The sequence below is a fragment of the Podarcis pityusensis genome (genome assembly GCF_964106645.2).
Source record: "Podarcis pityusensis genome assembly, chromosome: 15".
NCBI lineage: Eukaryota > Metazoa > Chordata > Lepidosauria > Squamata > Lacertidae > Podarcis > Podarcis pityusensis.
In genome coordinates, this window is record NC_138040.1 from 11356059 (window position 1) to 11384022 (window position 27964).

The 27964-nt window shown below is 46.0% G+C and overlaps 1 protein-coding gene across 1 annotated transcript in view; it reads left to right on the forward strand.

Annotated features, from left to right (window-relative positions):
- CASTOR2 (cytosolic arginine sensor for mTORC1 subunit 2) overlaps nucleotides 1-26476 on the forward strand; it is a 50737-nt gene extending 24261 nt beyond the window's left edge. Inside the window, exons 3-9 of the mRNA XM_080983194.1 lie at nucleotides 16332-16525; nucleotides 18236-18368; nucleotides 19019-19142; nucleotides 19576-19686; nucleotides 20966-21048; nucleotides 22667-22761; nucleotides 25859-26476. Of these exons, the coding sequence (XP_080839320.1) occupies nucleotides 16332-16525; nucleotides 18236-18368; nucleotides 19019-19142; nucleotides 19576-19686; nucleotides 20966-21048; nucleotides 22667-22761; nucleotides 25859-25924 (806 nt within the window). The 3' untranslated portion in view covers nucleotides 25925-26476. The remainder of the gene's footprint in view (nucleotides 1-16331; nucleotides 16526-18235; nucleotides 18369-19018; nucleotides 19143-19575; nucleotides 19687-20965; nucleotides 21049-22666; nucleotides 22762-25858) is intronic.
- Nucleotides 26477-27964: the final 1488 nt, after the last annotated feature.

The window sequence follows — 27964 nt, forward strand, 5'->3', positions numbered from 1 at the left end:
AATAATAATAATTTATTATTTATACCCCGCCCATTCATTGCTTTAAATAATTCTGGTTTCAATTTGCTTTTGTGTTTCTTCTTGCTCTGGGACCTTCCTTCCCCCATGCAAAGTGACTAGCGAATGTAATAATAATAATAATAATAATAATAATAATAATAATTTATCTATACCCCACCCATCTGGCTGGGTTTCCCCAGCCACTCTGGGCGGCTTCCAACAAAATATTAAAATACAATAGTCTGTTAAACGTTAAAAGCTTCCCGAAACAGGGCTGCCTTCAGGTGTCTTCTAAAAGTCTGGTAGTTGTTTTTCTCTTTGACATCTGGTGGGAGGGCATCTCTGGGTTATTTGTGGGGCCTGCCTGGTGTTTTTACATGAGTAGAATGTGTGCTTTTATTTTAAACACATCTTTAGGTTAATTGTGGGGCATAGGAATTTGTTAATTCCCCCCCCCAATATAGATAGATAGAGATGGATAGATAGATAGATAGATAGATAGATAGATAGATAGATAGATAGATAGTCCGGCCTCCCACAAGGTCTGAGGGACAGTGAACTGGCCCCCTGCAGAAAACATTTGCTGATCCCTGGCATATGAGCATGACTTCCCCCATATAGCCTGGTGGTCCAAGTGTGGCCTGTGAGGTTCCCCACCTTCATTTAAATACTAGGCTGGTAGGAAGGCAGGCAGGGTGGGTGAGTCTAAGGTACCTTACACCCAGTCAAAGCACTGGTCCATCTTCCTCCGTGTTGTCTAAACAGACTGGCAGCACCTCTCGGTGGTTTCAGGCACAGGATAGTCCCACCATCCCTACCTGGAGAAGCTGGGGGTTGAACCCGAGACCTTCTTCATTCCACTGAGCTATGGCCCTTCCAGCCTTTGCCCGCCTGGCTGCAGTCTCTCTTGTAGTTCTCTTCATTTCTGCAGACGGGGGAGGAAGAAAGGAGGCTTTAGAGAAAGGCATTTATTAGGCAGTCATCAGTAGCAGCTCAGGAACTCAGCCATGGCACAATAGCAGCTTGTTTGCCACTGGGGCATGTGGTTGGTCCGGGGAGCTCAGGGAGGCCTGCAGAGACCACGGCAATCCAGATTTTGAGATCTGGCAATCCAAACGTGGACCATTGGTCTGGAATTTCCTCCCACCCCGTGTTAAGGGATGCCCAGAGAACCTGGAGAAAATGTTCTACAGTAAGTGGAGAATTATAGTGCAAGAAGGAAGCTCTCTTCCTCCTTCCCCCCCAACTCCCCCTATTTTTATCGTGGTGAGGAATATTTTCCAGCCCTTTCCTTTGCTCGCATCCACAATGACTGTTATTCAGGGCTGGTGACCTTCACGTTGCCCTTGATGTTAAGAAATTGCATTTAGCAAGGATTCTATTTATTTCTGTCTCTCAGTCTTCTGCCCCCCAAGTAGCCGGCCTGAAGTGGGGAGAGTGATGGGGGGGCACGCACACACACACACACATAAACTAAACCACCTCCCTCGATTACAGCCTGTTTGTTTGCCAGTTGACTTTGTTTGCTGTGAATGCAAATGGAGATCTTGCTGTTCCAACTGCTGTATCTTGTTTTATAAACAGCAGCCAAGCAGCATGTTAAGCTGTTGGTATCTGAAGAGGACTTGCCTTATAATTTATTTGGGGTGCATTAATAAAGGGGACGGCGAGGCAGGATATTGCAGGATATTTGTCTGCTTAAAGCATAGATCCCTGGACTCTCTTCCTGCAATTAGGGCTTATTTATTAATTTTGCTAATTAAGGACGCCCACAAAGCATTGGCCAGAGCATATCGCTGAGCCCTGAAGCAGATGAAACATCAAAGTATAGCAATCAAGAAGTCAAACCGGTTCCAGTTCAAGCTTCCAATGGAGGAAGAAAAGTTTAGCTTGTTCCATTTTCAAGCTCAGCCCCCGTTTGACTCCCATGTCAAACCAAACGTGGAGAGAAACCCAGAAAAACCTGAACTGTTCTTTGAATTCTCTCTCTCTCTCTCTTTTTAAATCTCCAAAGCTGCTTACCGTGAAAGCTACCCAAATAAAGCAATAGAAAGTGAAAAGAAATAGAACAAGCATGAAACTGCAGAAGGAGCAGTTTATGGTCAATAAGTGGATCTTCCCCAATCTGGTGCCAGGTGTTGTTGGACTACAATTCCCATCAGCCCCAGCCAACATGCCTTAATGGTTGGGGAGGATGAGAGTTGGGAGCCCAGCAACTTCCAAGGGGCACCATATTGGCGTGGGCCTCTGTAAATAATTTCAGAGGACAAATTAAGAGAGCAGATGCACCTTTTGAGCAATTTAAAAGTCTTGGTGAGGAAAAAGCCTTCTCTAAACAAGCCTGTGCAGATGTGCTTAGGAGTGCATCCCGCTTGTTCAATATCCCAGATAAGCCTTGTGGCGATCACACAGGGTCCCCGGACGTTTGACGGTCTATTGATCCCTGTGCCACCACTGTGATTGCTTCTCCGCTGCCACCAACCCGTTTCTCTTGGGTACACACAGAGTCCAGACAGTTGTTAACATTAAACCAAATAAACGAGTTTATTTTATAGGCATTAACAAGTTTATGGTTTCAGATAATTTTTCTTGTCAGTTTCTTAACCTTAGTTTCTTTACCGGCCTATACCTTCCTAATACCTTCTAACTGATTATCCCAAATGTTTAACTGACTCCTCTCAACAGATTCTCTCACTCCCTCACATCAAACTATCCCAACCCACAGACGTATCCTCACTGTCTCTTCTCTAACACCCGACTCCATTCTTCACAACTCTAACTCTAACTCCTCCCCTTGGGTTCCCACTGGCCAATCACTTCACACTCATTTAACCCTTTCCTTATGACCCAGCATGATGTCACCTAGGAGGGCAAACGCCACAAGCCTGCCTAAAATCTAAACGCAATTTTGACCTTCTAGCATTGGTTTGGGAAGCATGCTTCATAAATAAGGAGCCACCACTGAAAAGGCAATGTCTCTCAAGCTGCCACCCACTTAACCTGGATTAATCCCTGGGAAAGGAACCTTGGAAGTGGATCTTAAATATATTACATGGAACCATGTGATCCTTCTGTTTTAATGTTTGTACAGGCAGGGAAGGAGGGAGATCCCTTTATTTAGACCTAATGATTGGCATCCCGTCTGTCCCGGGAGGCAAAGGAGAGCGAAATGGAGAGAACCAAACTTCTGTGCAAAATGCTGGTTTGCCAGTTTCGTGCTCTTGTTGAAAAATGGCCTGTGTCCTGGGGAGACCGATATTCTCCTCCTGTTTGTTTCCGGAGACTAGGTAAAAAGTAAAGGGCCCCCTGACCATTAGGTCCAGTCGTGACCGACTCTGGGGTTGCGGCGCTCATCTCGCTTTATTGGCCAAGGGAGCCGGCGTACAGCTTCCGGGTCATGTGGCCAGCATGACTAAGCCACTTCTGGCGAACCAGAGCAGCGCACAGAAACGCCATTTACCTTCCCGCCAGAGCAGTACCTATTTATCTACTTGCACTTTGACGTGCTTTCAAACTGCTAGGTTGGCAGGAGCAGGAACCGAGCAACGGGAGCTCACCCCATCACGGGGATTCGAACTGCCGACCTTCTGATCGGCAAGTCCTAGGCTCTGTGGTTTAACCCACAGTGCCACCCGCGTGTTCATCTATTTTTTGCACCAGGCTCACACCTGACTCCTGTGCCAGAATTCTATGGATCTGCTTTCCCTGTTCTCCCTGACAAATAGCCCTCTGTTACTAGCAAGCTTGCACTCCCTTTTCTCTGTGGTCACTGGCCTGCTGGGCGCATCTATCCCAACAGGGCACAAAGTTGCAGGCAGGGTAGGGCAGGATTGTACATGTAAAAGGAAGTCTGCCTATTTTATTTTTTTTGCTCCCTGACAAAGGGAGGGAAAGTCTGCTGCTTCTCATATGATACTTCCCCCCCCCTTTCCTAGCGCCTCTGCCACTGCCTTTTTTCTGCCTCCCCCCGCCCCACCGTGGAACTGGCACCTATGTCAGAAATAGAACTGACCCTCTTGTTAAGAAGAGTTATAAAAGTCATGCTTAGTCACAATGCCATTCTTGAGCTGTGAAGCCGGTGTAGCCAAACCGTTATCAACAACATCCATGGTGGTGTGATCTCATCAGTGCGGTAATAAAGTTTTGCGTTTTTTTATTAAAAAAATATATCCAAGGCTACATTGGCAGTGATGTTCCAGTTTGAGGAAGGGATGGAGCTCGGTGGAAAAGGTTCCGGGTTCCGTTCCCAGCGCTTCCGGGTCGGATAGGGGGAAACTCCCAGACAGCAGCTGCCAGTCAGCGCAAACAACAATAGGCTGGAAGAACCAGTCATATCACCCAGTCTAAGACAACTTCCTGTGATCCTTTTTAAATTAGCCCCTTATTCAAAACCATGAGGACCAGAGTCCTTATTTGTAGCAAAGGGACCTTCGTGAGTTTTGCTCATCAGTGGTTCTTTAGATATACCCTGTATTTTACCTGCAAACTACTCTGTGATCTTGAATGAAAAGGAACATATAACTGGATTTATATAGATGATAGATAGATAGATAGATGATAGATAGATAGATAGATAGATAGATAGATAGATAGATAGATAGATAATAAGGCCTTCAAGAAGGGAGCTGGGGTGGCAGAGCTTCAAAGCCCCCATCCCATCTTAATGTGGGATAAAGAGCAAGGAACTCTGGCACAGCTAGATGCCTTGAGCCCCTGGCCAGCTGCTTCGCCAGTGGTGGCAAGCAGCCATTTTAATTTCCCACAGTGCCCTGGGTCACACTTATACACCTGACACTCTGGTGCAAGGAGGGGGATTACGTTCTTGATGCAGCAACTAGAGAAGTCTGTGGATGAGGCTCCACCAAAACATGAGGGGGACACACACACACACACACACACACACACACACACACACACCCCTTGCTTGAAGGCTTGTTTCCAAGACCCCCACCCTGCCAATCATGGAGCTATACCAGAACAATCTGTCATTATTTTGTTACACTCATGAATTTCCAGTATGGTGTGGTGGGCAGAGAAGAGGGGCTTTAAATGACACCCCTTCCCCTTTGTGTGTTCTTTTGCTGAGTGTCTGAACTCCCCTGATGTCAGACTTTGACTGGAAGAGCCCTCAGGTCCCCCGTTCAGCCGCTTGTAAGCCGTTCGCTGCCTCTCTGCCAAAGCCTACCTCACAGGGCTGTTGTAAGGATGAGATGTTGCGCTAGACGACACATAGGAGCTCCCTCTTCTAGCTCGGCGCTAGATTCACCACACTGTGCAGAATCACAGATTCGGCCCTGGCATTTTTAGCGAAACCAGCTTGCTCAACAAAGTCATACCCCAGACTCTAGGGAATGGGGCTGCCAGTCAGAGCCTGGGAGCCCTGGGTTAGATCAGCCCAACAGTCTGACTAACTATCAAGCCACTTCATGTGTCCATGTGAGAGATAAGTTGTTTTGTAGAAGATATGCAACAACAACACCATCACCCCGGAAAAAAGAGAATGATCTCAGCCCGTCCTTCAAAAAAATAAAAATAAAGCCTTGCCAGGAATTCAATGTATGGCCCGTTTAATTTATTTTTCTTGGCTAAAGCAAAGGAAAGCAGTTTGGACATAACGTTGCTATGCTTTAAGCGAGCCAAACAGAATGCCCATAACTAGAGTTTGTTATATAATGGAGCTTACATAATCAAGTGGCAACTAAAAATATACTCCGGTTTAACTTCTAATGCAGTGAAGCATGAATAGATGATTCCACTTCTAGGAGGAAATGAATCTCTCTCTTTGTGTCTGTTTATGTCATGCAGAGGGCCAATATATTATATATCAATTTTGTGCAGCCCAGATTTTTTGGTCTAAAAATTCCTGTCATCCTCAGCCTGATGGAACTTGTTTGAAACACCTGGAGAAGACAAATATACAGTGGTACTTAGGGTTACAAACTTAATTCGTTCCGGAAGGCCGTTCTTAACCCGAAACTGTTCTTAACCTGAGGCGTGCTTTCGCTAATGGGGTCTCCCACTGCTGCTGCGCGGCCGGCGCGCAATTTCCATTCTCATCCTGGGGCAAAGTTCTCAACCCGAGGTACTACTTCCGGGTTAGCGGAGTCTGTAACCCGAAGCATTTGTAACCTGAAGTGTTTGCAACCCGAGGTACCACTGTATATACCATAGTTGCTATGGGTAGATTTGTATGTTACAATTCCCCCCTGTTGGAATTCTGATGCGCCATTTCAAAGTTTTTTATTCCTTCCTCGGGGTCTCTGGGGCTAAGGAGCCACAATGCTTTTCAGAGATGTGAGCAATGCTTAACAAGCTGGATCAGGCCAGTGGCCAACTGAGTCCAGTATCCTATTCTCACAGTAGCCAACCAAATGTCTGTGGGCAACGCAGAAACAGGAGTGAAGCTCAGGAGCCTTCTCCCTTCCCCCAGTTTCCAGCAGCTTGGAAGGGCAAGGAACAGTAGTGACAGTGACCTGTTAATTTTGGTAGGTCTACAGTGGTACCTCAGGTTATATACGCTTCAGGTTACAGATTCCGCTAACCCAGAAATAGTGCTTCAGGTTAAGAACTTTGCTTCAGGATGAGAACAGAAATCGTGCTCTGGCGGCGCGGCGGCAGCAGGAGGCCCCATTAGCTAAAGTGGTGCTTCAGGTTAAGAACAGTTTCAGGTTAAGAATGGACCTCCGGAACGAATTAAGTACTTAACATGAGGTACCACTGTACTTCGAATGGGATTTTTAGCCGGAAGCAACTCTTGGTTCCGATCCGGCTCCTCAGTTTTCTCTCTGGCCCCCATCCTTGCGCCTCTCTCTACCGCTGCTTGTCCCTCAGTTTTGACATTTCCTCATGTGCCAATGTGGCTGCGACTCAACAGCAGCGGCAGACCTTGGAGCCTCGGAGTTCAGTGGCACGCTGCGCAAGGCCGAAATCCAGCCTCCTCTGCCTCTTGCGCTCCGTCCTAAATCATAGCTGCAGCGCCCTCTAGGCTCCGCACCGAGGGCAACTGAACAGGCTGTGCTCCCCCAAATCCACCTCTGCCCACAGTGGTCTGTAGCCGATTTCCAGCGGTTCTGGTTGAAAGTATGTATCTGGCACAAGGCAACAGCGTACACCCTGATAGTTTTCTCCCTCCCTGAGAGCCAGCTGTGTTCCACCTTTTCTTTTCTTTTAATAATTTTTTATTCAAAATTAAAACAAAACATATTATCCAGAAACATATCATCCTTATTTCCCCCCCCCCATTTTTCCTCCCTCCCCCTCCCTCCCTTCCCTCAGTTCCAGTCTTTGGTTTCTCTGAGAATGCTGTTTTCTGCATGTTACACAGTTGTATAGCTCCTCAAACTATTTAGTTGATTATTATCAATAAAAAGTTTGTGAATGTTTATTCAAAACCAGCCAAGGAGTCCAGTTCGCTTTGTTGCGTCTTCAAATATTTTGTAAAGGGTTCCCATTCATCCTTAAAGTCACAGTTATCCTTGTCCCGTAGCTTGTATGTCAGTTTTGCCAGTTCTGTGTAGTCCATCAATTTTTCTTGTCATGATTCTTTAATTGGGGTTTCTTCAGTCTTCCATCCTTGTGCTATTAAAACGCTCGCGGCCGTTGTCGCATACATGAAGATGTTTTTCAGCTTTTTTGGCAGATTTTTCCCTACAATCCCTAATAAAAATGCTTCCGGTTTTTTAACAAATGTTAAATGGAACGTTTTCTTCAATTCGTATCTCATGTTGTTCCACCTTTTCTTGCTCTCTCCCTACCAGCCCATTTTGGCATTGTTTACCCACATAATTCCCCGGGCACCTTATCAGATTAGCAGGACTTCGAAATGCGGAGCGGCATCTGTGCTTGGAAAGAATCCTTCACCTGGCTGCCATCCAGCTGCCCTGTTGGCTTCTGCGGGCTCAGATTTTGATGTAAACACATTCTTGATACGCGGAAGCCAAACGTGAGACCTGCCTCGTGGCCTAAATATAGAGACACGAGGACCTGTTTGGCGGGTTTTGTGGCTACTTTGGCAAATCTTAGTGCATCCTGTCCCCGGGCCAGGCATTCAGGAGGGCTGGGGGGGGGGAGGCAAGGAGTTGTTCACACCCAGGATCTGGACCTCCTGTGGCCTCGAGGATGCCAAGAGTTGGAAGTGCAGCAGCAGAGATCATCCTGTGTGTACCTTAAGGGTTAATTCTCTTCTGGTCAGCTAGCCAAGGGGAGGATGGCTAGAGACAGGCCTGTGTGGAAGAGGAGCCTGCAATGGAAAACAGATTAGTCAAAATAAAAATGAAAAGGGGAAATAACAAAAAGAAGGAGGAAAGAAAAAGAAAAGGAATTACTATAAACTCATGGAAAGTAATTTTGTATCTTTGACCTTACTTCCATGGAAGGAGGAAGAGAGGGGGAAACTGATGCTGTTTATTTACACCCAGTTTTTTTGCAAACCCCATTTTCCAAGAAACTTAGGTTTGTTCTAGCTATGCAGGCATAACTGGTGCTGAGGGGAGCACGTGTGTTTATGCATGTAAATGTACAGTGGTACCTCGGGTTACATACGCTTCAGGTTACAGACTCTGCTACCCAGAAATAGTACCTCAGGTTAAGAACTTTGCTTCAGGATGAGAACAGAAATCGTGCTCCAGCAGCGCGGCAGCAGCGGGAGGCCCCATTAGCTAAAGTGGTGCTTCAGGTTAAAAACAGTTTCAGGTTAAGAACGGACCTCCGGAACGAATTAAGTACTTAACCCGAGGTACCACTGTATATTGTTTTGTGTTTCTCTGAAGAGAATCATGGTAGTTTTCTCCTTCCCAGTTCATTTGTACAACAGCCCTGCCAGGTTGGCATGGCTGAGAGAGATGTTGGCTCGAGGGTCAACTAGGGAGCTTGGTGGGGGTTGGAACTTTAAATCACCCTTGGACCCCCTCTGCTCTGTACATTTAAATCAGTATCGTGCCACTTTAGACAGCCCATGGCTTTCCTCCAAAGAATTCTGGGAACTGAATTTTGTTAAAGGCAATGCTTTTTTCTATAAAAAATGTTTAGGGGTACTCTCATTTCGACTCAAGAAAATCACCATTTTATCGTTCAAATCGGGGGAAATAAATACAGTAAACGGACAAAAGTACAAAGATTCACAAAATGTTTAGGGGTATGCATACCCCTGTGTCCCCCCAGAAAAAAAGCACTGGTTAGAGGTGCTGAGAGGTTTTAAAAAGGTAAAGGGACTCCTGACCATTAGGTCCAGTCACGGATGACTCTGGGGTTGCAGTGCTCATCTCGCTTTATTGGCCGAGGGAGCTGGCATACAGCTTCCGGGTCATGTGGCCAGTATGACTAAGCCGCTTCTGGCGAACCAGAGCAGCGCACGGAAACGCCATTTACCTTCCTGCCGGAGCAGTATCTATTTATCCACTTGCACTTTGAGGTGCTTTCGAACTGCTAGGTTGGCAGGAGCAGGGACCGAGCAACGGGAGCTCACCCCGTTGCGGGGATTTGAACCACCGACCTTCCGATCGGCAAGCCCTAGGCTCTGTGGTTTAACCCACAGTGCCACCCGCATCCCATCTGAGAAGTGTTAGGAGAGCTTTAATTCCCTTCATGGAACTACAATTCCCAGAGTTTAAATGAAAGGTGCAGATGAGGATCATAGATAGATGATAGATGTTGTTGTTGTTTAGCCGTTTAGTCGTGTCCGACTCTTCGTGACCCCATGGACCAGAGCACGCCAGGCACTTCTGTCCTCCACTGCCTCCCGCAGTTTGATCAAACTCATGCTGGTAGCTTCAAGAACACCATCCAACCATCTCATCCTCTGTCGTCCCCTTCTCCTTGTGCCCTCAATCTTTCCCAACATCGGGGTCTTTTCCAGGGAGTCTTCTCTTCTCATGAGGTGGCCAAAGTATTGGAGCCTCAGCTTCACGATCTGTCCTTCCTGTGAGCACTCAGGGCTGATTTCCTTAAGAATGGATACGTTTTATCTTCTTGCAGTCCATGGGACTCTCAAGAGTCTCCTCCAGCACCATAATTCAAAAGCATCAATTCTTCGGCGATCAGCCTTCTTTATGGTCCAGCTCTCACTTCCATACATCACTACTGGGAAAACCGTAGCTTTTACTATACGGACCTTTGTTGGCAAGGTGATGTCTCTACTTTTTAAGATGCTGTCTAGGTTTGTCATTGCTTTTCTCCCAAGAAGCAGGCATCTTTTAATTTCGTGACTGCTGTCACCATCTGCAGTGATCATGGAGCCCAAGAAAGTAAAATCTCTCACTGCCTCCATTTCTTCCCCTTCTATTTGCCAGGAGGTGATGGGACCAGTGGCCATGATCTTCGTGTTTTTTTTATGTTGAGCTTCAGACCATATTTTGCGCTCTCCTCTTTCACCCTCAATAAAAGGTTCTTTAATTCCTCCTCACTTTCTGCCATCAAGGTTGTGTCATCTGCATATCTGAGGTTGTTGATATTTCTTCTGGCAATCTTAATTCCGGTTTCAGATTCATCCAGCCCAGCCTTTCGCATGATGAATTCTGCATATAAGTTAAATAAGCAGGGAGACAATATACAGCCTTGTCGTACTCCTTTCCCAATTTTGAACCAATCAGTTGTTCCATATCCAGTTCTAACTGTAGCTTCTTGTCCCACATAGAGATTTCTCAGGAGACAGATGAGGTGATCAGGCACTCCCATTTCTTTAAGAACTTGCCATAGTTTGCTGTGGTCGACACAGTCAAAGGCTTTTGCATAGTCAATGAAGCAGAAGTAGATGTCTTTCTGGAACTCTCTAGCTTTCTCCATAATCCAGCGCATGTTTGCAATTTGGTCTCTGGTTCCTCTGCCTCTTCTAAATCCAGCTTGCACTTCTGGGAGTTCTCGGTCCACATACTGCTTGAGTCTTCCTTGTAGAATTTTAAGCATAACCTTGCTAGCGTGTGAAATGAGTGCAATTGTGCGGTAGTTGGAGCATTCTTTGGCACTGCCCTTCTTTGGGATTGGGATGTAAACTGATCTTCTCCAATCCTCTGGCCACTGCTGAGTTTTCCAAACTTGCTGGCATATTGAGTGTAGCACCTTAACAGCATCATCTTTTAAAATTTTAAATAGTTCAGACGGAATACCATCACTTCCACTGGCCTTGTTATTTGCAGTGCTTTCTAAGGCCCATTTGACTTCACTCTCCAGGATGTCTGGCTCAAGGTCAGCAACCACACTACCTGGGGTGTACGAGACATCCATATCTTTCTGGTATAATTCCTCTGTGTATTCTTGCCACCTCTTCTTGATGTCTTCTGTTTCTGTTAGGTCCTTACCACTTTTGTCCTTTATTATGGTAATCTTTGTACGAAATGTTCCTTTCATATTTCCGATTTTCTTGAACAGATCTCTGGTTCTTCCCATTCTGTTGTTTTCCTCTATTTCTTTGCATTGCTCGTTTAAGAAGGCCTTCTTGTCTCTCCTTGCTATTCTTTGGAAATCTGCATTCAATTTCCTGTATCTTTCACTATCTCCCTCGCATTTTGCTTGCCTTCTCTCTCCCGCTATTTGTAAGGCCTCGTTGGACAGCCACTTTGCTTTCTTGCATTTCTTTTTCATTGGGATGGTTTTAGTTGCTGCCTCCTGTATAATGTTGCGAGCCTCCACCCATAGTTCTTCAGGCACTCTGTCCAGCAAATCTAAATCTTAAACCTGTTCCTCACTTCCACTGTGTATTCATAAGGGATTTGATTTAGATTGTATCTTACCAGCCCAGTGGTTTTTCCTACTTTCTTCAGTTTAAGCTTGAATTTTGCTATAAGAAGCTGATGATCTGAGCCACAGTCAGCTCCGGGTCTTGTTTTTGCTGACTGTATAGAGCTTCTCCATCTTTGGCTGCAGAGAATATAATCAATCTGATTTCGATGTTGCCCATCTGGTGATGTCCATGTGTAGAGTCGTCTCTTGTGTTGTTGGAAAAGCGTGTTTGTGATGACCAGCTTGTTCTCTTGGCAGAACTCTATTAGCCTTTGCCCTGCTTCATTTTGATCTCCAAGGCCAAACTTGCCAGTTGTTCCTTTTATCTCTTGATTCCCTACTTTAGCATTCCAATCCCCTATAATGAGAAGAACATCCTTCTTTGGTGTCACTTCTATAAGGTCTTGTAAGTCTTCATAGAATTGGTCAATTTCAGTTTCTTCAGCACCAGTAGTTGGTGCATAAACTTGGATTACTGTGATGTTAAAAGGTCTGCCTTGGATTTGTATCGAGATCATTCTATCATTTTTGAGATTGCATCCCAGTACAGCTTTTGCCACTCTTTTGTTGACTATGAGGGCCACTCCATTTCTTTTGCGGGTTTCTTGCCCACAGTAGTAGATATGATAGTCATCCGAACTGAATTCGCCCATTCCCGTCCATTTTAGTTCACTCATGCCCAGGATGTCAATATTTATTCTTGCCATCTCATTTTTGACCACATCCAACTTACCCAGGTTCATGGTTCTTACATTCCAGGTTCATATGCAATATTTTTCTTTACAGCATTGGACTTTCCTTTCACTTCCATGCATATCCGCAACTGAGCGTCCTTTCGGCTTTAGCCCAGCCACTTCATCAGCTCTGGATCTACTTGTACTTGTCCTCCGCTTTTCCCCAGTAGCATGTTGGACACCTTCCGACCTGAGGGGCTCATCTTCCAGCGTCATAACTTTTATATGCCTGTTGTCTTTGTCCATGGAGTTTTCTTGGCAGGGATACTGGAGTGGCTTGCCGGTTCCTCCTCCAGGTGGATCACGTTTGGTCAAAACTCTCCACTATGACCTGTTCATCTTGGGTGCCCTGCTTGGCATAGTTCATAGCTTCTCTGAGTTATTCAAGCCCCTTCGCCATGGCAAGGCGGTGATCCATGAAGGGGTGATGATAGATAGATAGATAGATAGATAGATGATAGATAGATAGATAGATAGATGATAGATAGATAGATAGATGATAGATAGATAGATAGATAGATAGATAGATAGATAGATAGATGATAGGTGATGCATGTGTACAGAATGCAGTTTTTCCATGTCTGAGTTACCACATACTTATTTTACAAACCGCTGCCATCAGCCACATCCTCATGTGGCTGTTTGTGAAACCAGAGCTGCTGGAACTATTGCAGATATGTGTTATTAAAGGTGTTTCTATTGCTGCGTTTCGGGAAGGGTGGCCACTGGTGTCAACCTTCACAGCATCAGGTGTGATCTCTCTTTCCAACGCACCACCTCTCTCCCAATCACTTAGGGAGAAGAAGCCAGAGTTGACAGAGCAAACCGAGCGGCCCAAAATAATTGGAGACTGCTTCTCTCTGTTTTCATTTCTGTTCCGGCATCTTGCTTAGATTGTAAGTGTCAGGATTCTGGGACAGAACAGCAGGAGTCACAGGCAAACTGCAAAATCAGGCGACAATTCTGTCTCTCTTGTGGGAGGCAACACCTAGTTATCCATGTCAATGTAGAATGCAGGCAGTCCAGCGAATGACCAAGGCTGTGTTGTCAATACAAGGGTTGCTTTGATAGGTTAGCATCTTTACCACCAGCCAGACCCTCCGTTCACCTTCATATTTTTTTAGCCTCTCCCTCTGGTGAGGAGAGCATGAACCCCAACCTCTAAGGTCCAGTTTACATCTGGACTATCCTCACTCCCTGCCCTGGGGGGGGGGAATGGTAATATTTAATTCACTGCATCTTTTCTCATCCCCACCCCTACGATAACAGCATCCAATTGTGCTCCAGGGCAAGAAATATCAGTCATCAGTAGTTATAATAATACTAAAATAAAAAAATCCTTCCAGTAGCACCTTTAAGACCAACTAAGTTAGTTGGTCTTAAAGGTGCTACTGGAAGGATTTTTTTATTTTGACTATGGCAGACCAACACGGCTACCTATCTGTAACTATAATAATACTGTTATAATAATACTGTAATACTGAATTTATTATTTATACCCCGCCCATCTGGCTGAGTTTCCCCAGCCACTCTGGGCGGCTCCCAATCGAGTGTTAAAAACAATACAGCATTAAATATTAAAAACTTCCCTAAACAGGGCTGCCTTCAGATGTCTTCTAAACATCAGATAGTTGTTTATTTCCTTGACATCTGACGGGAGGGCGTTCCACAGGGCAGGTGCCACTACCAAGAAGGCCCTCTGCCTGGTTCCCTGTAACTTGGCTTCTCGCAGGGAGGGAACCGGCAGAAGGCCCTCAGCACTGGGCCTCAGTGTTCAGGCAGAATGATGAGGATGGAGACTCTCCTTCAGGTATACTGGGCCGAGGCCGTTTAGGGCTTTAAAGTTCAGCACCAACACTTTGAATTGTGCTAGGAAACATACCTGTCATTTTGAGTACTCTGTGCAGCCCATTGGGACTGTGGGGTGGAAGGCAGTGGGGATCAAGGGTAAGTGGAACCAGAGAGAGAGAGAGAGAGAGATGCATTTTGCAATTGCATGCATGCAATTTTGAGGGTGCAATTGCATTTTGAAGTTTAAGGCTGTAAGGTGAGGTTGACATTATCTGCATTCTTCTGGGTTTTGTTTTGCCTTTTGTATGCTCAGGATAGATGAAGCATACAGGAGAGTTTGGAATTTGTTTTGGCATTTTACAAACTTGGGTGGAGAGTATCATGGGGGCAAAGAAAGCATCTCATGTGCCTCTGTCTGTTTCACTATCTATCCTTGAGTGCTGCGGCTCAAAACCATTTTGTTTGCCTGAGAAAAGGAGCTATGAGCCCTCGCAATCTTTGGGTGAAAGCAAAAATGCTACTCAGAAATCCGTATGTGTTGCAAGATGTTTTCCACCAGTGGTTGGCAGAAGGTAGACTGGGGTATTTATTGGATGAATTCTGAGAAACAAGCTTCGCTGTGTTGGCTTTGGCATCAATTAGCAGGAACGTGAAAGCAAATATTTTTGGAGTTACAATTGTTCCAGCTAGAAAATGTGCAAGCGAGAATATTGGGAGTGGAGGCGAAAGCATTTGAATTTCCAAAAAGGTCAGGATTCCTTCTTTAAACAACGTAAGGACTCTACCACTATGCAAAAGCACATAACCTGTTTTCTTAGAGTAACAAAGAAACACAGGGTCATCCCACAGTGCCTTGTTGAACCCCTCGAGTCAGCCCTCTGTGGGGTCTTCTGCATCGAGGGAAGAGCAAAAAAAATCAGATCATTCTCATTCACAGGTGATAGTTGGGTGGGGGGCGTGTGAGGAAGAATGAGCTGAAGAAAGCATGCTGGTTGGTTTATTTATTTAATAGTCTTAGAGTCGCAAAATGTTTAGGGGTATGCAGACCCCTGCGTACCACCCCCTCCCCTCCCCTCCCCGGAAAAAAGCACTGTGCACATGGGTATGTATGTTGTTAATTGCTGTAAGAAAAACAAATGGACCGACCTGCATCATCTGAGGCCCTTCTTTGCGTGCCTCCTCCACAAGAGATCTGGAGGGAGCAACATGAGGATGGGCCTTTTCCGTGGTGGCTCCCAATTTGTGGAATGTTCTCCCTGGGAAGGCTTGCCTGGAGCCTTTGTTAGGTTGGCACCCTTGGGAGGTTGTGGGCTCTCCTTCCTTGAAGGTCTTTAAGCTGAGGTTGGATGGCCATCTGTCATGGATGCTTTAGCTGAGATTCCTGCATTGCAGCGGGGTCAGACTAGATGACCCTTGGGGTCCCTAACAACTCTACGATTCTATATCTTTAGGCAGCAGGCAAAAGCATCCCTCTTCTCCCCAGCTATTGGCTAACTAAACAATCTATGGCTTTTTAAACTGTGGGTATTGTTTCGTTTCTTATTGTTGTTATAGGAATTCTAAGGTCTTATATTTATAAAATAAATGTTCATAAATGTACAAGGCAAACACATACATAAGTATATAAACCACGTGTCTGAAATAGTACAGGAGAACAACCCTGGAGCCACTTTGACTCTCCTACGGGAAAAGGAGCAGTATTTTTCTTATACATTTTTGTGTTTTTATATTGAAAACCACTCCGCAATCCTCAGATGATGGACAGTATAGAAGTATAATGTATATAATAAAATAAATAAATGCCAGAGGAACACAGCTACTGCCCTCGAAATAGTTTCACAGTAAACTGCTTTCATGTCATTCATATTTGTCTGAATTTGCCAGAATAAACAGACTCTCAGAACATTATCAAGAAGTGCTCGCTGTGCAAGGGACAAATAGGCACCATGTTCTTTGACAGGTATGGAACGTTCCAGAACAAATGTAAGATCAATCACACTTCAGAACTCCCTTCTTAGCTCTCAGCTGAATTAATATTCACCGATGAACCTATGAAGGTAATCGTTGTGGGGTTTTTTCCCTCCCAACACTCAGAGCTCCCTTCCTCAGAACACCTGAGTGTAGCAGATGCGACGTGGTTGGCGCTCAACGTGGTTTCCGGAGGAGGCAGTTTCTCCAGCTCCCAGCCCATCGGCGTGACCAAGATTGCCAAATCAGTGATAGCTCCGTTGGCTGATCAGAACATCTCAGTATTCATGCTCTCCACTTATCAGACAGACTTCATCCTGGTAAGGAAACACAGTGTGAGCAGATAAATGACAGAAGTCATGCTCTGTCTACAGAAGACCTGATAGGAACCAGATGGGTGGCCTCCCCTGAGACTATGACTTGATCCCCAATTATTTCCTATTTACCTTCTGCATGACTTCTGAATTTTTAAAATTTTGATAACCGGTAACCGACATGCAACATGGTGTCAGAAGTGGCACTGACTGCAGTTTCTAGCAAGTATTGGGTGGCAGTGGGAAGCCTCTAGATTTGACTGTGACACAGCATCAGTCCTGCACACCCAATTACTCTAGCTTGCACTTTACTCAGAAAATGGGGCACTCCCTCTGCCCCTAATAAGTGATAGCCCTCATCCCGTGGTCCCTGTGTTTTGCCTTTGGGGATACCTTGTTAAAATGTTTAGTGCAAGCTCTCTCCCTTGTCCTTCCTGCCGCACTCAGCGCCCCAGAGTTTTTTGAACTTCTGTCTGTCCTTAGTAGGCGGCTGGACCCCTCTTGGCCGTAGTGCACATGCCTGTAAAATCATGTGTGTGAGTGCTGAGGCGTCAGAAATGTTGCAGCTTTACACTTCAGCTGCTTTTGAACCACTGATAACCAGTTGTTTTGCAAAACAAAAATGGGGGAAAGGAAAGGAAGCTCTTTTGGTCCTTAAGGAGTATTCCACAACCAGGCAATACCTTCTTTTTTCTTTTTTAGGACAAACACAAATGCACAATGCTCTGAGGAAGCTTTTGTGCTCTGGATGTTAAGAAAAGCGTAGTGGGGGTGTGAGGGTTCCCAGGAGCAGAGTAGACAATGAACCAGGGAAGTATCCTGCTAACTGTGCATGAGTGGGGAAGCTCATGGAAGCAGCTGCCTGGATCAGGGCCTGTCTAGGAGCCAGGAAGATTGGAGCTCCAGTGTCTTCCCAGACAGGGGACACAAAGACACATGCAGACATACATGGCTGGCACACCCATAAGGCAAGGGGAGGCAACTGCCTCGGGCAGCAAGATCCGCAGAGCAGCAGATTCCAGTGTAGATCTTTATTCCCCTTGTTCCTGATCTCTACCCCCTGAGAGGCAAGGCGCACCATTCTGTGGTTCACCTCAGGTATCAAAATGTATTGGGTCAGGCCTGCATAAACACACACGTCCTTACTCCCATCCAACCAATCTCTGTCCGTGGTCCTGTTTGATATGGGGCATAGGTGCTGACTCCCTGGGGCCCTGGGGCCCCGAGAACCCACAAAATCCCCCATCAAGGGGCTGGGCATCCACAGATTTCGATGCCAGGGTCATGCGTGCTGCATGGCACCCACAGCCCTGGGCACCCACAGTCGCGAGGCCAAGCTGGCACTCCTGTTGAGGGGCTTCATGCATGAATTAGAGTTAAGCATGTTGGTTATATGAGGCTGATTGCCCCACAGTAACCCCAGCCTGGGAGCTTAGAGTGAAGGGCAGGTCCATTCTTAACCTGAAACTGTTCTTAACCTGAAGCACCACTTTAGCTAATGGGGCCTCCTGCTGCCGCCGCACCGCCGGAGCACGATTTCTGTTCTCATCCTGAAGCAAAGTTCTTAACCTGAAGCACTATTTCTGGGTTAGCGGAGTCTGTAACCTGAAGCGTATGTAACCTGAGGTACCACTGTAATAGCAACAGGGTCTTTGTTTTTCTCATGAGCTTATTATTATCTCTTCTTCTTCTTCTTCTTCTTCTTCTTCTTCTCAGATACGTGAGCGAGACCTGCCCTTCGTGACGCACACGCTGGCTTCTGAATTCACCATCCTCAGGGTCGTGAACGGGGAGGCGGTGGCAGCCGACAGCCTCGGGATAACAAACGGATTTATGAAACCGAAACTGGGTATGGTTCCCCTCCAGTTTGCCACCTGCCTCCAGTTTTACAGGGCTCAGTGTTCTTTTTCTGGTCCAGCCCATTGCAAACCAAGACCTCTTTTAATGGTGTGTGTCAATTTCCTGGGGGGGGGGGGGCGCCATCCAACATCGTGCTACGATGAAGAGAGCCAGTGTGGTGTAGTGGTTAAGAGCGGTGGACTCGTAATCTGGGGAACCGGGTTCACTTCCCCACTCCTCCACATGCAGCTGCTGGGTGACCTTGGGCTAGTCACACTTCTCTGAAGTCTCTCAGCCTCACTCACCTCACAGAGTGTTTGTTGTGGAGGAGGAAGGGAAGAGGAAAATGTTAGCCGCTTTGAGACTCCTTCGGGTAGTGATAAAGCGGGATATCAAATCCAAACTCTTCTTCTACTCTTCTTCAGTACCCTTGTTCCCAGTGTTTTGCTGCAGCAGAACGTGGTTGCGGAAGAGAATGCCTCAGCAGGTTGCTGGTAACTCTGTTGTGTGAAGAACGGCGCCATCTATTGCATGATGAGTTTCTACTGATGTGCTAGGCCCCCTGCCTCCAGCCTACCAGTCCCAACAAGTGCAAGCTGCCACAGCAGAAATAACTTCTTATCATTCCTTTACATCTGTGTGTCTCTTCCTCTCTTTCAGTTCAGAGGCCTGTCATCCACCCACTTTCCAGCCCAAGTAACATGTTCTGTGTCACCAGCCTGGACCCAGATACCCTCCCCTCGGTTGCTACACTCCTTATGGATGTCATGTTTTACTCCAATGGGTAAGTTCAAACCAGGGAATTGGTTTTGGGGGCACAAGGGAGAAGGAAGCTTCCTTAAATCTCACAAGAAATGCCTTTGGACTTAACCCGCTTGAGACAGTTTCCCTTCATGACGCCCTGGGATTGCCAGGAATACTGACACAACCTTCTTGAAAAAAGGGGTGCCACATGATACCTGTTCCACAGCTATTGATCTTTTAGGAACTCCCTGCCTCTGTATTCTTCCTGCCACCAGCAAAAAAATATTTTTGTTTAGGCAAGGTATGTAGAATGATGGCATGCTTTTTAATCTTGCTTTTAGCTTGTCATTGATTTCAGTTTTGTTTATAGTTGTTTTTAACTGTATTAAATTTGACGCTTTCTTCTTTTTGTAAACTGCTTTGGGCACAATCGAGCAGCATATAAATTGTTCCCAAATTTGGTTCCTCCGCAGAGTAAAAGATTTTATGGTGGGCAATGAAGATTCTGGACACATTCGCTTTTTCTCATTCTCCCTCATTGAGGGTTACATTTCTTTGGTGATGGATGTACAGACGCAGAAAAGGTGAGAACCGGCTTCCTAAATCCTATTCACTGGGCCTCAGGTGTTTATTAGGAGACCTCGCATGTGCCCCCATGCAAACACGCAGCGCCCACATGAATGCCAAAAATCCAGCTGGCTCCTGAAGTAACTTAAAAGGGGCCCGGAATACATATGGGCTTCATACACCCATCCCAGAACATGGAAGCCATCATCAAAAAGCGAGCCAGAATGATGCAAGGGAGTTACGCCAAGGGAGACGGTAGACGTGAGGGATAGGTACCTGGGAGAGGAGCTGCCTTCAGGAACATTCCAGGGAAACCAGCACTTTGGGGTGGTCTTTTGTGGGATCTGGGTTCGAATTCTTCTGAGGGACAGAAGAAAGAGCAGCAGGTGGGATCTTTTACCCGAAATATAAGTGGCTTTTTAGGGACGCGGGTGGTGCTGTGGGTTAAACCACAGAGCCTAGGACTTGCCAATCAGAAGGTCAGCGGTTCGAATCCCCACAACGGGGTAAGCTCCTGTTGCTCAGTCCCTGCTCCTGCCAACCTAGCAGTTCAAAAATCGTCAAAGTGCACGTAGATAAATAGGTGCCACTCCAGTGGGAAGGTAAACGGCGTTTCTGTGCGTTGCTCTGGTTCGCCAGAAGCGGCTTAGTCTTGCTGGCTACATGACCCAGAAGCTGTACGCCGGCTCCCTTGGCCAATAAAGCGAGATGAGCGCCACAATCCCAGAGTCGGCCACGACTGGACCTAATGGTCAGGGGTCCCTTTACCTTTACAAGTGGCTTTAGAATTTTGTATTGGCTATGTCTTGCAAGCCACTTTGAGTGTGGTGGAGTCTCCTTCTTTGGAGGTCTTTAAGCAGAGGCTTGACAACCATATGTCAGGAGTGCTCTGATGGTGTTTTCTGCTTGGCAGGGGGTTGGACTCGATGGCCCTTGTGGTCTCTTCCAACTCTATGATTCTATGATTCTATGAGTGTCATTGCATTAGTTATATGTTTATTTATTAAATTTATATCCCGCCCTTCCTCTTAAAGGAGGCAGGGGTGGCAAAACAGTTCATTGGTTGTTTTAGTTGGTAGATAGATAGATTGCATTCATAGGCCACCTTTTTCTTTAAGGAGTTCAAGGTGGTGCACATAGTAAACTTTAGCTGGCGACAACCCTAAATCTAAAAATCTTGCCAAAGATGCCATAGGCCTCCCCGGGGGCCTAAATGGGTGTTGGGTTTCTCGAGTTCTTTTTAATACAGCAGGATGGATTGAAATCTTATTTTCCTGTTCTCTCTCTTTTTAAAAGGTTTCCTAATAATTTGTTGTTTACAAGTGCATCGGGAGAACTCTGGAAGATGGTCCGGATTGGAGGGCAGCCTCTTGGATTCGGTAGGTTGTTTCTTAGAGGCTGGCTGATGACTTGCTGAGGTTGGATTTACTGAGAAGCTAATGGATTTGCCCGTTTCCCTGTCCCTATATCCATCAGGGAACATGGGGTATACAGGGTGAGGCAGGAGTAGGGCTGCAATTCTTCTCTTCTGCTCATTGGGATATGGGGCACCACTCCCTCAACATGGGAAGTCCCATTCATCCAAGCGGCACGGATCATTACCAGGGGGACGGGCAACACAATGCCCTTTCCCACGATACTCCATTGTTTCTAGCCCAGCCATGGTACTCCATTCCGTTTCCCCCTCCTTCCCACCTCAGCAAGTCAGCAGGCTGTATACCCCTGGCCTCCCCTCTCATGATCCTCGCCATAAGGATTATGCACTTCACGGTTTCGCAGATGGCTCTGCGCAACAGGAAATGCCAAGAGCAGAGAGCAAACAAATCCCTGCAGTAAACAGAGGATCTTCTCAAAGCCTCTGTTTCTCAGATAAACTCATTCCTGACGCTCCCTTCACCGCCAGTTGAAGGACCTGTGACTGCAGGAGCCAACAGGGCGCCCTCTTCGGCGTAGGCGCCAACTCCTAGGGGCCAAGGGAGTGCCTGATTTATGTATAAGCTGAACAAGCTATAGCTTAGGGTCCCACTCTCTCAGGGCCCCCAAAAAAATTTAAAGGGAAAAAAACCTGGATGTACATTTTCAAAATACAGTGGTACCTCAGGTTATAGACGCTTCAGGTTACAGACTCCGCTAACCCAGAAATAGTACCTCGAGTTAAGAACTTTGCTTCAAGATGAGAACAAAAATTGCACGGCAGCGGGAGGCCCCTTTAGCTAAAGTGGTGCTTCAGGTTAAGAACAGTTTCAGGTTAAGAATGGACCTCCAGAACAAATTAAGTTCTTAACCCGAGTTACCACTGCATAAGATAAAAAACAAATAAAATAAAACCTACATACAGCAACAGTGTTTTGTTTTGTGTTGCGTAGGTTCCTGCAATGTAAGTAATGGGCCTCCAATCATTTTAAGTTAGAGCTTAATAATTATTTCATCATTAATATACTTAATTGTATTTCAGTTCAACCATTACTTTGAAAAATACATATTTTGTTAGGTGCAAATGGCTTTAGATACCTATTAGGTCCATAAATTACCATATAGCATATATTCAACACAAAACAGTGACAATTTGTTGTTGACAAAGGACAACTGGACATATAAAGGGCCCCATTACCTTCAGTAGCTTAGGGCCTCAGCAAACCTAAATCTGGCCCTGGGGCAAGGCAGTTTTGTCACACACCCCCATGTGTGTTTTTAGGGAGCCAGACACCCTCAATGTTCAGAGGGTGTCTGGCTCCTCACAACGTCACACACGTGACGTCAGGACATTGCACAACTCCACTCCGAGCCCCCTCAATTCCTCTGTAGAGAAGCTGGCACCTCTGCTCCTCTGTGTTGAAGCTTTCCAGACTAGTCACCCTGGGTAGCCCTGCGGAAAGAAGATTATAGTAATCTAATCCTGGTTCCCAAAGCAGGAATGTCTGTGGCCCCATTGCATCTTTCCTCGGCTAACACTGGCGTTTGTAATCAGCTGTTGTTTCCTCCTCCTCTCTCCCCCAGATGAATGTGGAATTGTGGCACAGATTTCTGAACCGTTGGCGGCAGCTGACATCCCAGCCTATTACATCAGTACGTTTAAGTTTGATCATGCACTGGTAAGTCCCAGGATGCTACTTTTAAACCAAGACCATTGGTCCTTCGAGAGGAATTAGCAGAGGCTGCTCAGGCAAGCTTTACCAGGGCATTGTATTATTATTATTATTATTATCATCATCATCATCATTAAAATTTCTATACAGTGGTACCTCAGGTTACATACACTTCAGGTTACATACGCTTCAGGTTACAGACTCTGCTAACGCAGAAATAGTACCTCGGGTTAAGAACTTTGCTTCAGGATGAGAACAGAAATCGTGGTCCAGCGACGCAGCGGCAGCAGGAGGCCCCATTAGCTAAAGTTGTGCTTCAGGTTAAGAACAGTTTCAGGTTAAGAACAGACCTCCAGAACGAATTAAGTACTTAACCCGAGGTACCACTGTACTGCCCTTCATCCAAGAATGTTTTTATCACGCTCCTTAAATTTGTTCATAATGATCTACACCACCCTGGGGTCTTTTGATAAAGGGTGGTATGTAAATTTAATAATAATACCCTGGCTGGCAGTGGCTCTCCAGGGTTTCAGGTAGGGAATTTCTTTCCCAGCTTCACCTGCAGACACCAGATGTAATAAAGAAAAATCTGCCCTTATACAGTGGTACCTCAGGTTAAGTACTTAATTCGTTCCGGTGGTCCGTACTTAATCTGAAACTGTTCTTAACCTGAAGCACCACTTTAGCTAATGGGGCCTCCTGCTGCCGCCGCGCTGCCACAGCACGATTTCTGTTCTCATCCTGAAGCAAAGTTCTTAACCTGAAGCACTATTTCTGGGTTAGCGGAGTCTGTAACCTGAAGCATATGTAACCTGAAGCGTATGTAACCCGAGGTACCACTGTACAGGGATTGAACTTGGCTCCTTATTTCCGCATGCAAAGCAGACCTTCTGCTGCTGAGCTGAGGCTCTTCCCCGTGGAGAAAGAGAAGGTCCATTTTGGACATCCCACCCACCAGCGATAAAATATCTTAGGCCGGCTTTGGCAGCAGACTGAACCTAGTGACGCTGTTAGGGTCTTTTGTTTTAATGTGTTTTAATGCGTGTGCCAAGTCGCATGCTGTGTTTGAGAGTCTCTCCCCTCACTGCCCCCCCCCCAATAACAATCCCCATGATGCCGCCCATTACCTTTCCTACATTAAGCCTCTTTCGGAGAGAGCCCTGACCTTCTAACCCATTAAAAGCTCAGGCAGCAAATCCCAGCTTTTCTCCTCCTCTGGTCAGATTTTGTTTATATTTTTTTGGCACTGGCCTCTTTTCTAGCCTGGAAACTCCAATGTGTACTCTGTTTTTTAAAAAAGAGAAAAAGTCAACACCATCTCAGATAGCGAAGGTCAAATGGTTAGATCCACTTGATTTCCTTAAACATTAACCACGCTGATAAGATAAGCCCATAAGAGCCTTCCTAAAGCTAACACACATGGGCTTATTTCACACTGGGGTGATAAGCCTGTGTCTGGGCTGTGCCACTTCGGAGGTGGTGGGGAGGGGGTGTGCCTGACGTCAGGGTCCAAAAAGTATTTCTTGCACCTAGAAAACTAGCTGCTCAGGGAGAAAAATAGAGTAACATCCAGCCATAGATCTCAGTGGCAAAGTGCTTGCTTTGAATGTATAGTCCCAAGCTGAGTCCCTGGGATTTATAGAGAGGACTGGGGAGGTTCTCTGAAACCCTACATAGATGCTGCCAGTCTGTGCAGGCAATACTAAGGTGGATGGAGAAAAGTCGGCTTCCTTTTGTCCTTGGCACTCTGTATGTCTGCATGCAGGGCCTTATTAGAGTGCTGTTATTGTTGTTTTGGGGGGGGCGTTGTTTGTTTTTATATGGAGGAGTATTCGTTTATTTAACACCCCCATAGTTGAAAGTGGTTCATCCCTACAATTCTGCAATATGCCCAACACCTTTCTACTTGCAGAACACCACCAGTTGGGCAGCCGCCTTGGCGGGGCTTTCTGGCAGTAGCCAAGGGAAAGTCTTTAAAAAGGTGCTTCTCTGCCATGTCCTAAGGCCCTTAAGATGTCCTCCCAGGGACCTACAGGACTGTACCCATTATCGATTAAAAATTATGGGTGATAATGCAAAGAAGCCATTGAAGTGGCTGGACTGATTTGGATGGGTCTACTCTTGATTGTGATTTGAGAGAGCAATATCTGGGACACGGTTTTAGGGTGGATGGGGATACGTATGAGAACTGCACATTCTCTTTCGGCAGTGATTGACAAAAGAAGAAAGTTCTTAAGAGAGATTGCTGTGTTTCCCCAGGGAGAATCAGAATGTTAGGTTTATTTTAATTCAGATGTGTGTAACTTGCATTTTCTTTCTTTTTAGTCCAAGGGGGCAAGGTGTGCTTTCCCAAGCAAACTTGAGTGTTCTGTGTTTGTTCATGTTGTCATTCGTGTTCAGCTTTACTTTAATACAGTGGTACCTTGGTTCTCAAACTTAATCCGTTCTGGAAGTCCGTTCCAAAACCAAAGCGTTCCAAAACCAAGGCACGCTTTCCCATAGAAAGTAATGCAAAATGGATTAATCCGTTCCAGACTTTTAAAAACAACAGCAATTTAACATGAATTTTACTAACTAATGAGACCATTGATCCATAAAATGAAAGCAGCAAACAATGTACTGCAGTCACACAATCAATCAATCAGTAGCTGAACTGGGTTCCACACAGTCACAAAAACAAAAGAGCCGCAAAAACAAAACCACAAAATAAATAGCAAAAACAGACAGACCTCAGCATAACCCTCAAAACGGAGCATGTTCTGTTTCCAAAAAGATTTCACAAACCAGAACACTTGCTTCCAGGTTTGCAGTGTTTGGGTTCCAAGTTGTTTGAGTACCAAAGCATTTGAGAACCAAGGTACCACTGTATTGTTAAACTTTGTTTTGTCATGTTCCAAGGACTAGAAACAAATAAGTGAACCTGACTCAGTAAAGCTAATGCTAGATATCATCTTAACATTCTGTCCAATCTATTCTGGGCACCCTGCAATGTTGCATTTATGACAGTTGGCCTATAATTTATCATACCTAGAAGCCTGAATTTCTATCAAAATGTAGCGTCCTGGTTTTCAGGGGTGGTTGTCGTTTCTTCCCTCCACTACAGGTACCAGAAGAAAATATCAACGGTGTTATCAATGCACTTCAAGTGAGTCAAGCTGAAAAGCACTAGGAATCCTTTGGAGCGGGACTAAGGGTGCATTTTCTGTCAAAAAATTCTTCTCAGTATTTTCTTGGAGCAAGGAGAGAGAGAGAAAAATGTGGTTTGTTGGTTTTTTACTCCAAAGAGAGCCTGGGAAAAGAAGCCGTTGCCACGTGTGAAGAAAATAAGAAACAAAAGACTGCTTGAGAGGCATAAATAACTCCTGATAGCTTTTTTAAAAAATAGCAATTTTGAAAATAAAATATTCAAAGGGGCAGAGCACGGTGAGGAGCAAGAAGGAAAAATGTTTGGGATTTAAAAACTGTGGAGGGTTTCTGAAGTTCAAAATGTACCAATTCTGCTGTTTTCTCTTTCAACCCACCCACCCTCTCCCCCTTTTTCATTTTTATTTGCCGGTGTGACAGAAATACACTGTTATCCGAGGTTTGAAATAAAAGAGACTGTGTACTTCAATTGAGGGAGGAACTGGGATGGAGCACATTTGTGAGGATGGGAAGAGCAAAAGTGTAGTACGCATTTGCGGAAGAACAGTGAGAAGGGGAAATAAAATACAATTTTGGACTCTTGTCGCCTTTTCTGTGAACAACAGGCCGGTCATTAAGTGCGTCAGGCCAAGAGGGTCAATTGTTACAAGGAAGCGTCACCGTGCTATGAGGACAAAAAGGGAGCCGTCCTGTCTCAGACCATCTATTCCAGCATTTTGTTTAGAAACAGAAAGCAGATGAAGGCTCCATTTTAGCTCTGTATCATCAGCACCATCCTCTCTCAACCTTGGGTTGCTGTTGGACTACAACTCCCATCATCCCCAGCTACCAGGACCAGTGGTCATGGATGATGGGGGTTGTAGTACAGCAACACCCGGGCTCTGCGTGATTTCAGGCACAGAGCCATTCCCAGCCCTACCCAGAGATGCCATTGGGGATTGCACCCAGTTGCTTGAACCACTACAGCTACAGCCCTGCTTCCCCATAGTGGCCAAGCAGATGCTTCTAGAAACCAGCAGTGAGCATTAAGACGATAGGCCTTCTCTGCTTGGTTGCAATACAGTGGTACCTCGGGTTAAGTACTTAATTCGTTGCGGAGGTCCGTTCTTAACTTGAAGCCTCCCCTCAAAAACACAACCCTGAAAGCATGTCCTGCAGATGAAAATGCAGCCCTCACTCTAGAACAGCCTTTCTCAACCTGTGGGTCCCCAGATGTTGTTGGACTACAACTCCCATCACCCCTTGCTAACAAGGCCAGAGCTCTGGGATGATGGGACTTGTAGTCCAACAACATCTGGGACCCACAGGTTGAGAACCACTGCTCTAGAAAGATCTTGGCCACAGAGGTAATACAGTGTTGTCTTATTAACCAATGGCCAAGAGGCACAGGGAAGCACATTTTAGAATTCTATCTCCGGCTAATGATGGAACCAGCAGTACCGCAGCTCAGCTCAAGAGCTCCCAAGACAGAAGCAACCGCTGCCAGATTTGATAAGTCGCCTCGCCTAGCAGCCAAATGCTGCCAGGCACTCTGTGCAGTGCCGCCATGTGGCCATTTATCAGAAGGCAATGATGGGTTTTCATTGCCCATGGCTTATTCCTGCAATGCCTGAACAACAGTTCTGATCGCTTCTTTCTCTCCGATAGTCAAAAGTATTGTTCAAGAAATACTCAGACCAGGGTGGGGGGGCGCTTTGAGGGCTGAACGTGTGAGGCAGGGGAGAAGGAAGGAAGTAGCCAGGTACACTTTACAACAACGACCGGTAAAGGTAAAGGGACCCCTGACCATTAGGTCCAGTCGTGACCGACTCTGGGGTTACGGTGCTCATCTTGCTTTACTGGCCAGCATGACTAAGCTGCTTCTGGAGAACCAGAGCAGTGCACGGAAACCGCCAGAGCGGTTCCTATTTATCTACTTGCACTCTGATGTACTTTCGAACTGCTACGTTGGCAGGAGCAGGGACCAAACAATGGGAGCTCACCCCGGTGCGGGGATTTGAACCGCCGACCTTCTGATTGGCAAGCCCTAGGCTCAGTGGTTTAACCCACAGCGCCACCCGCCACT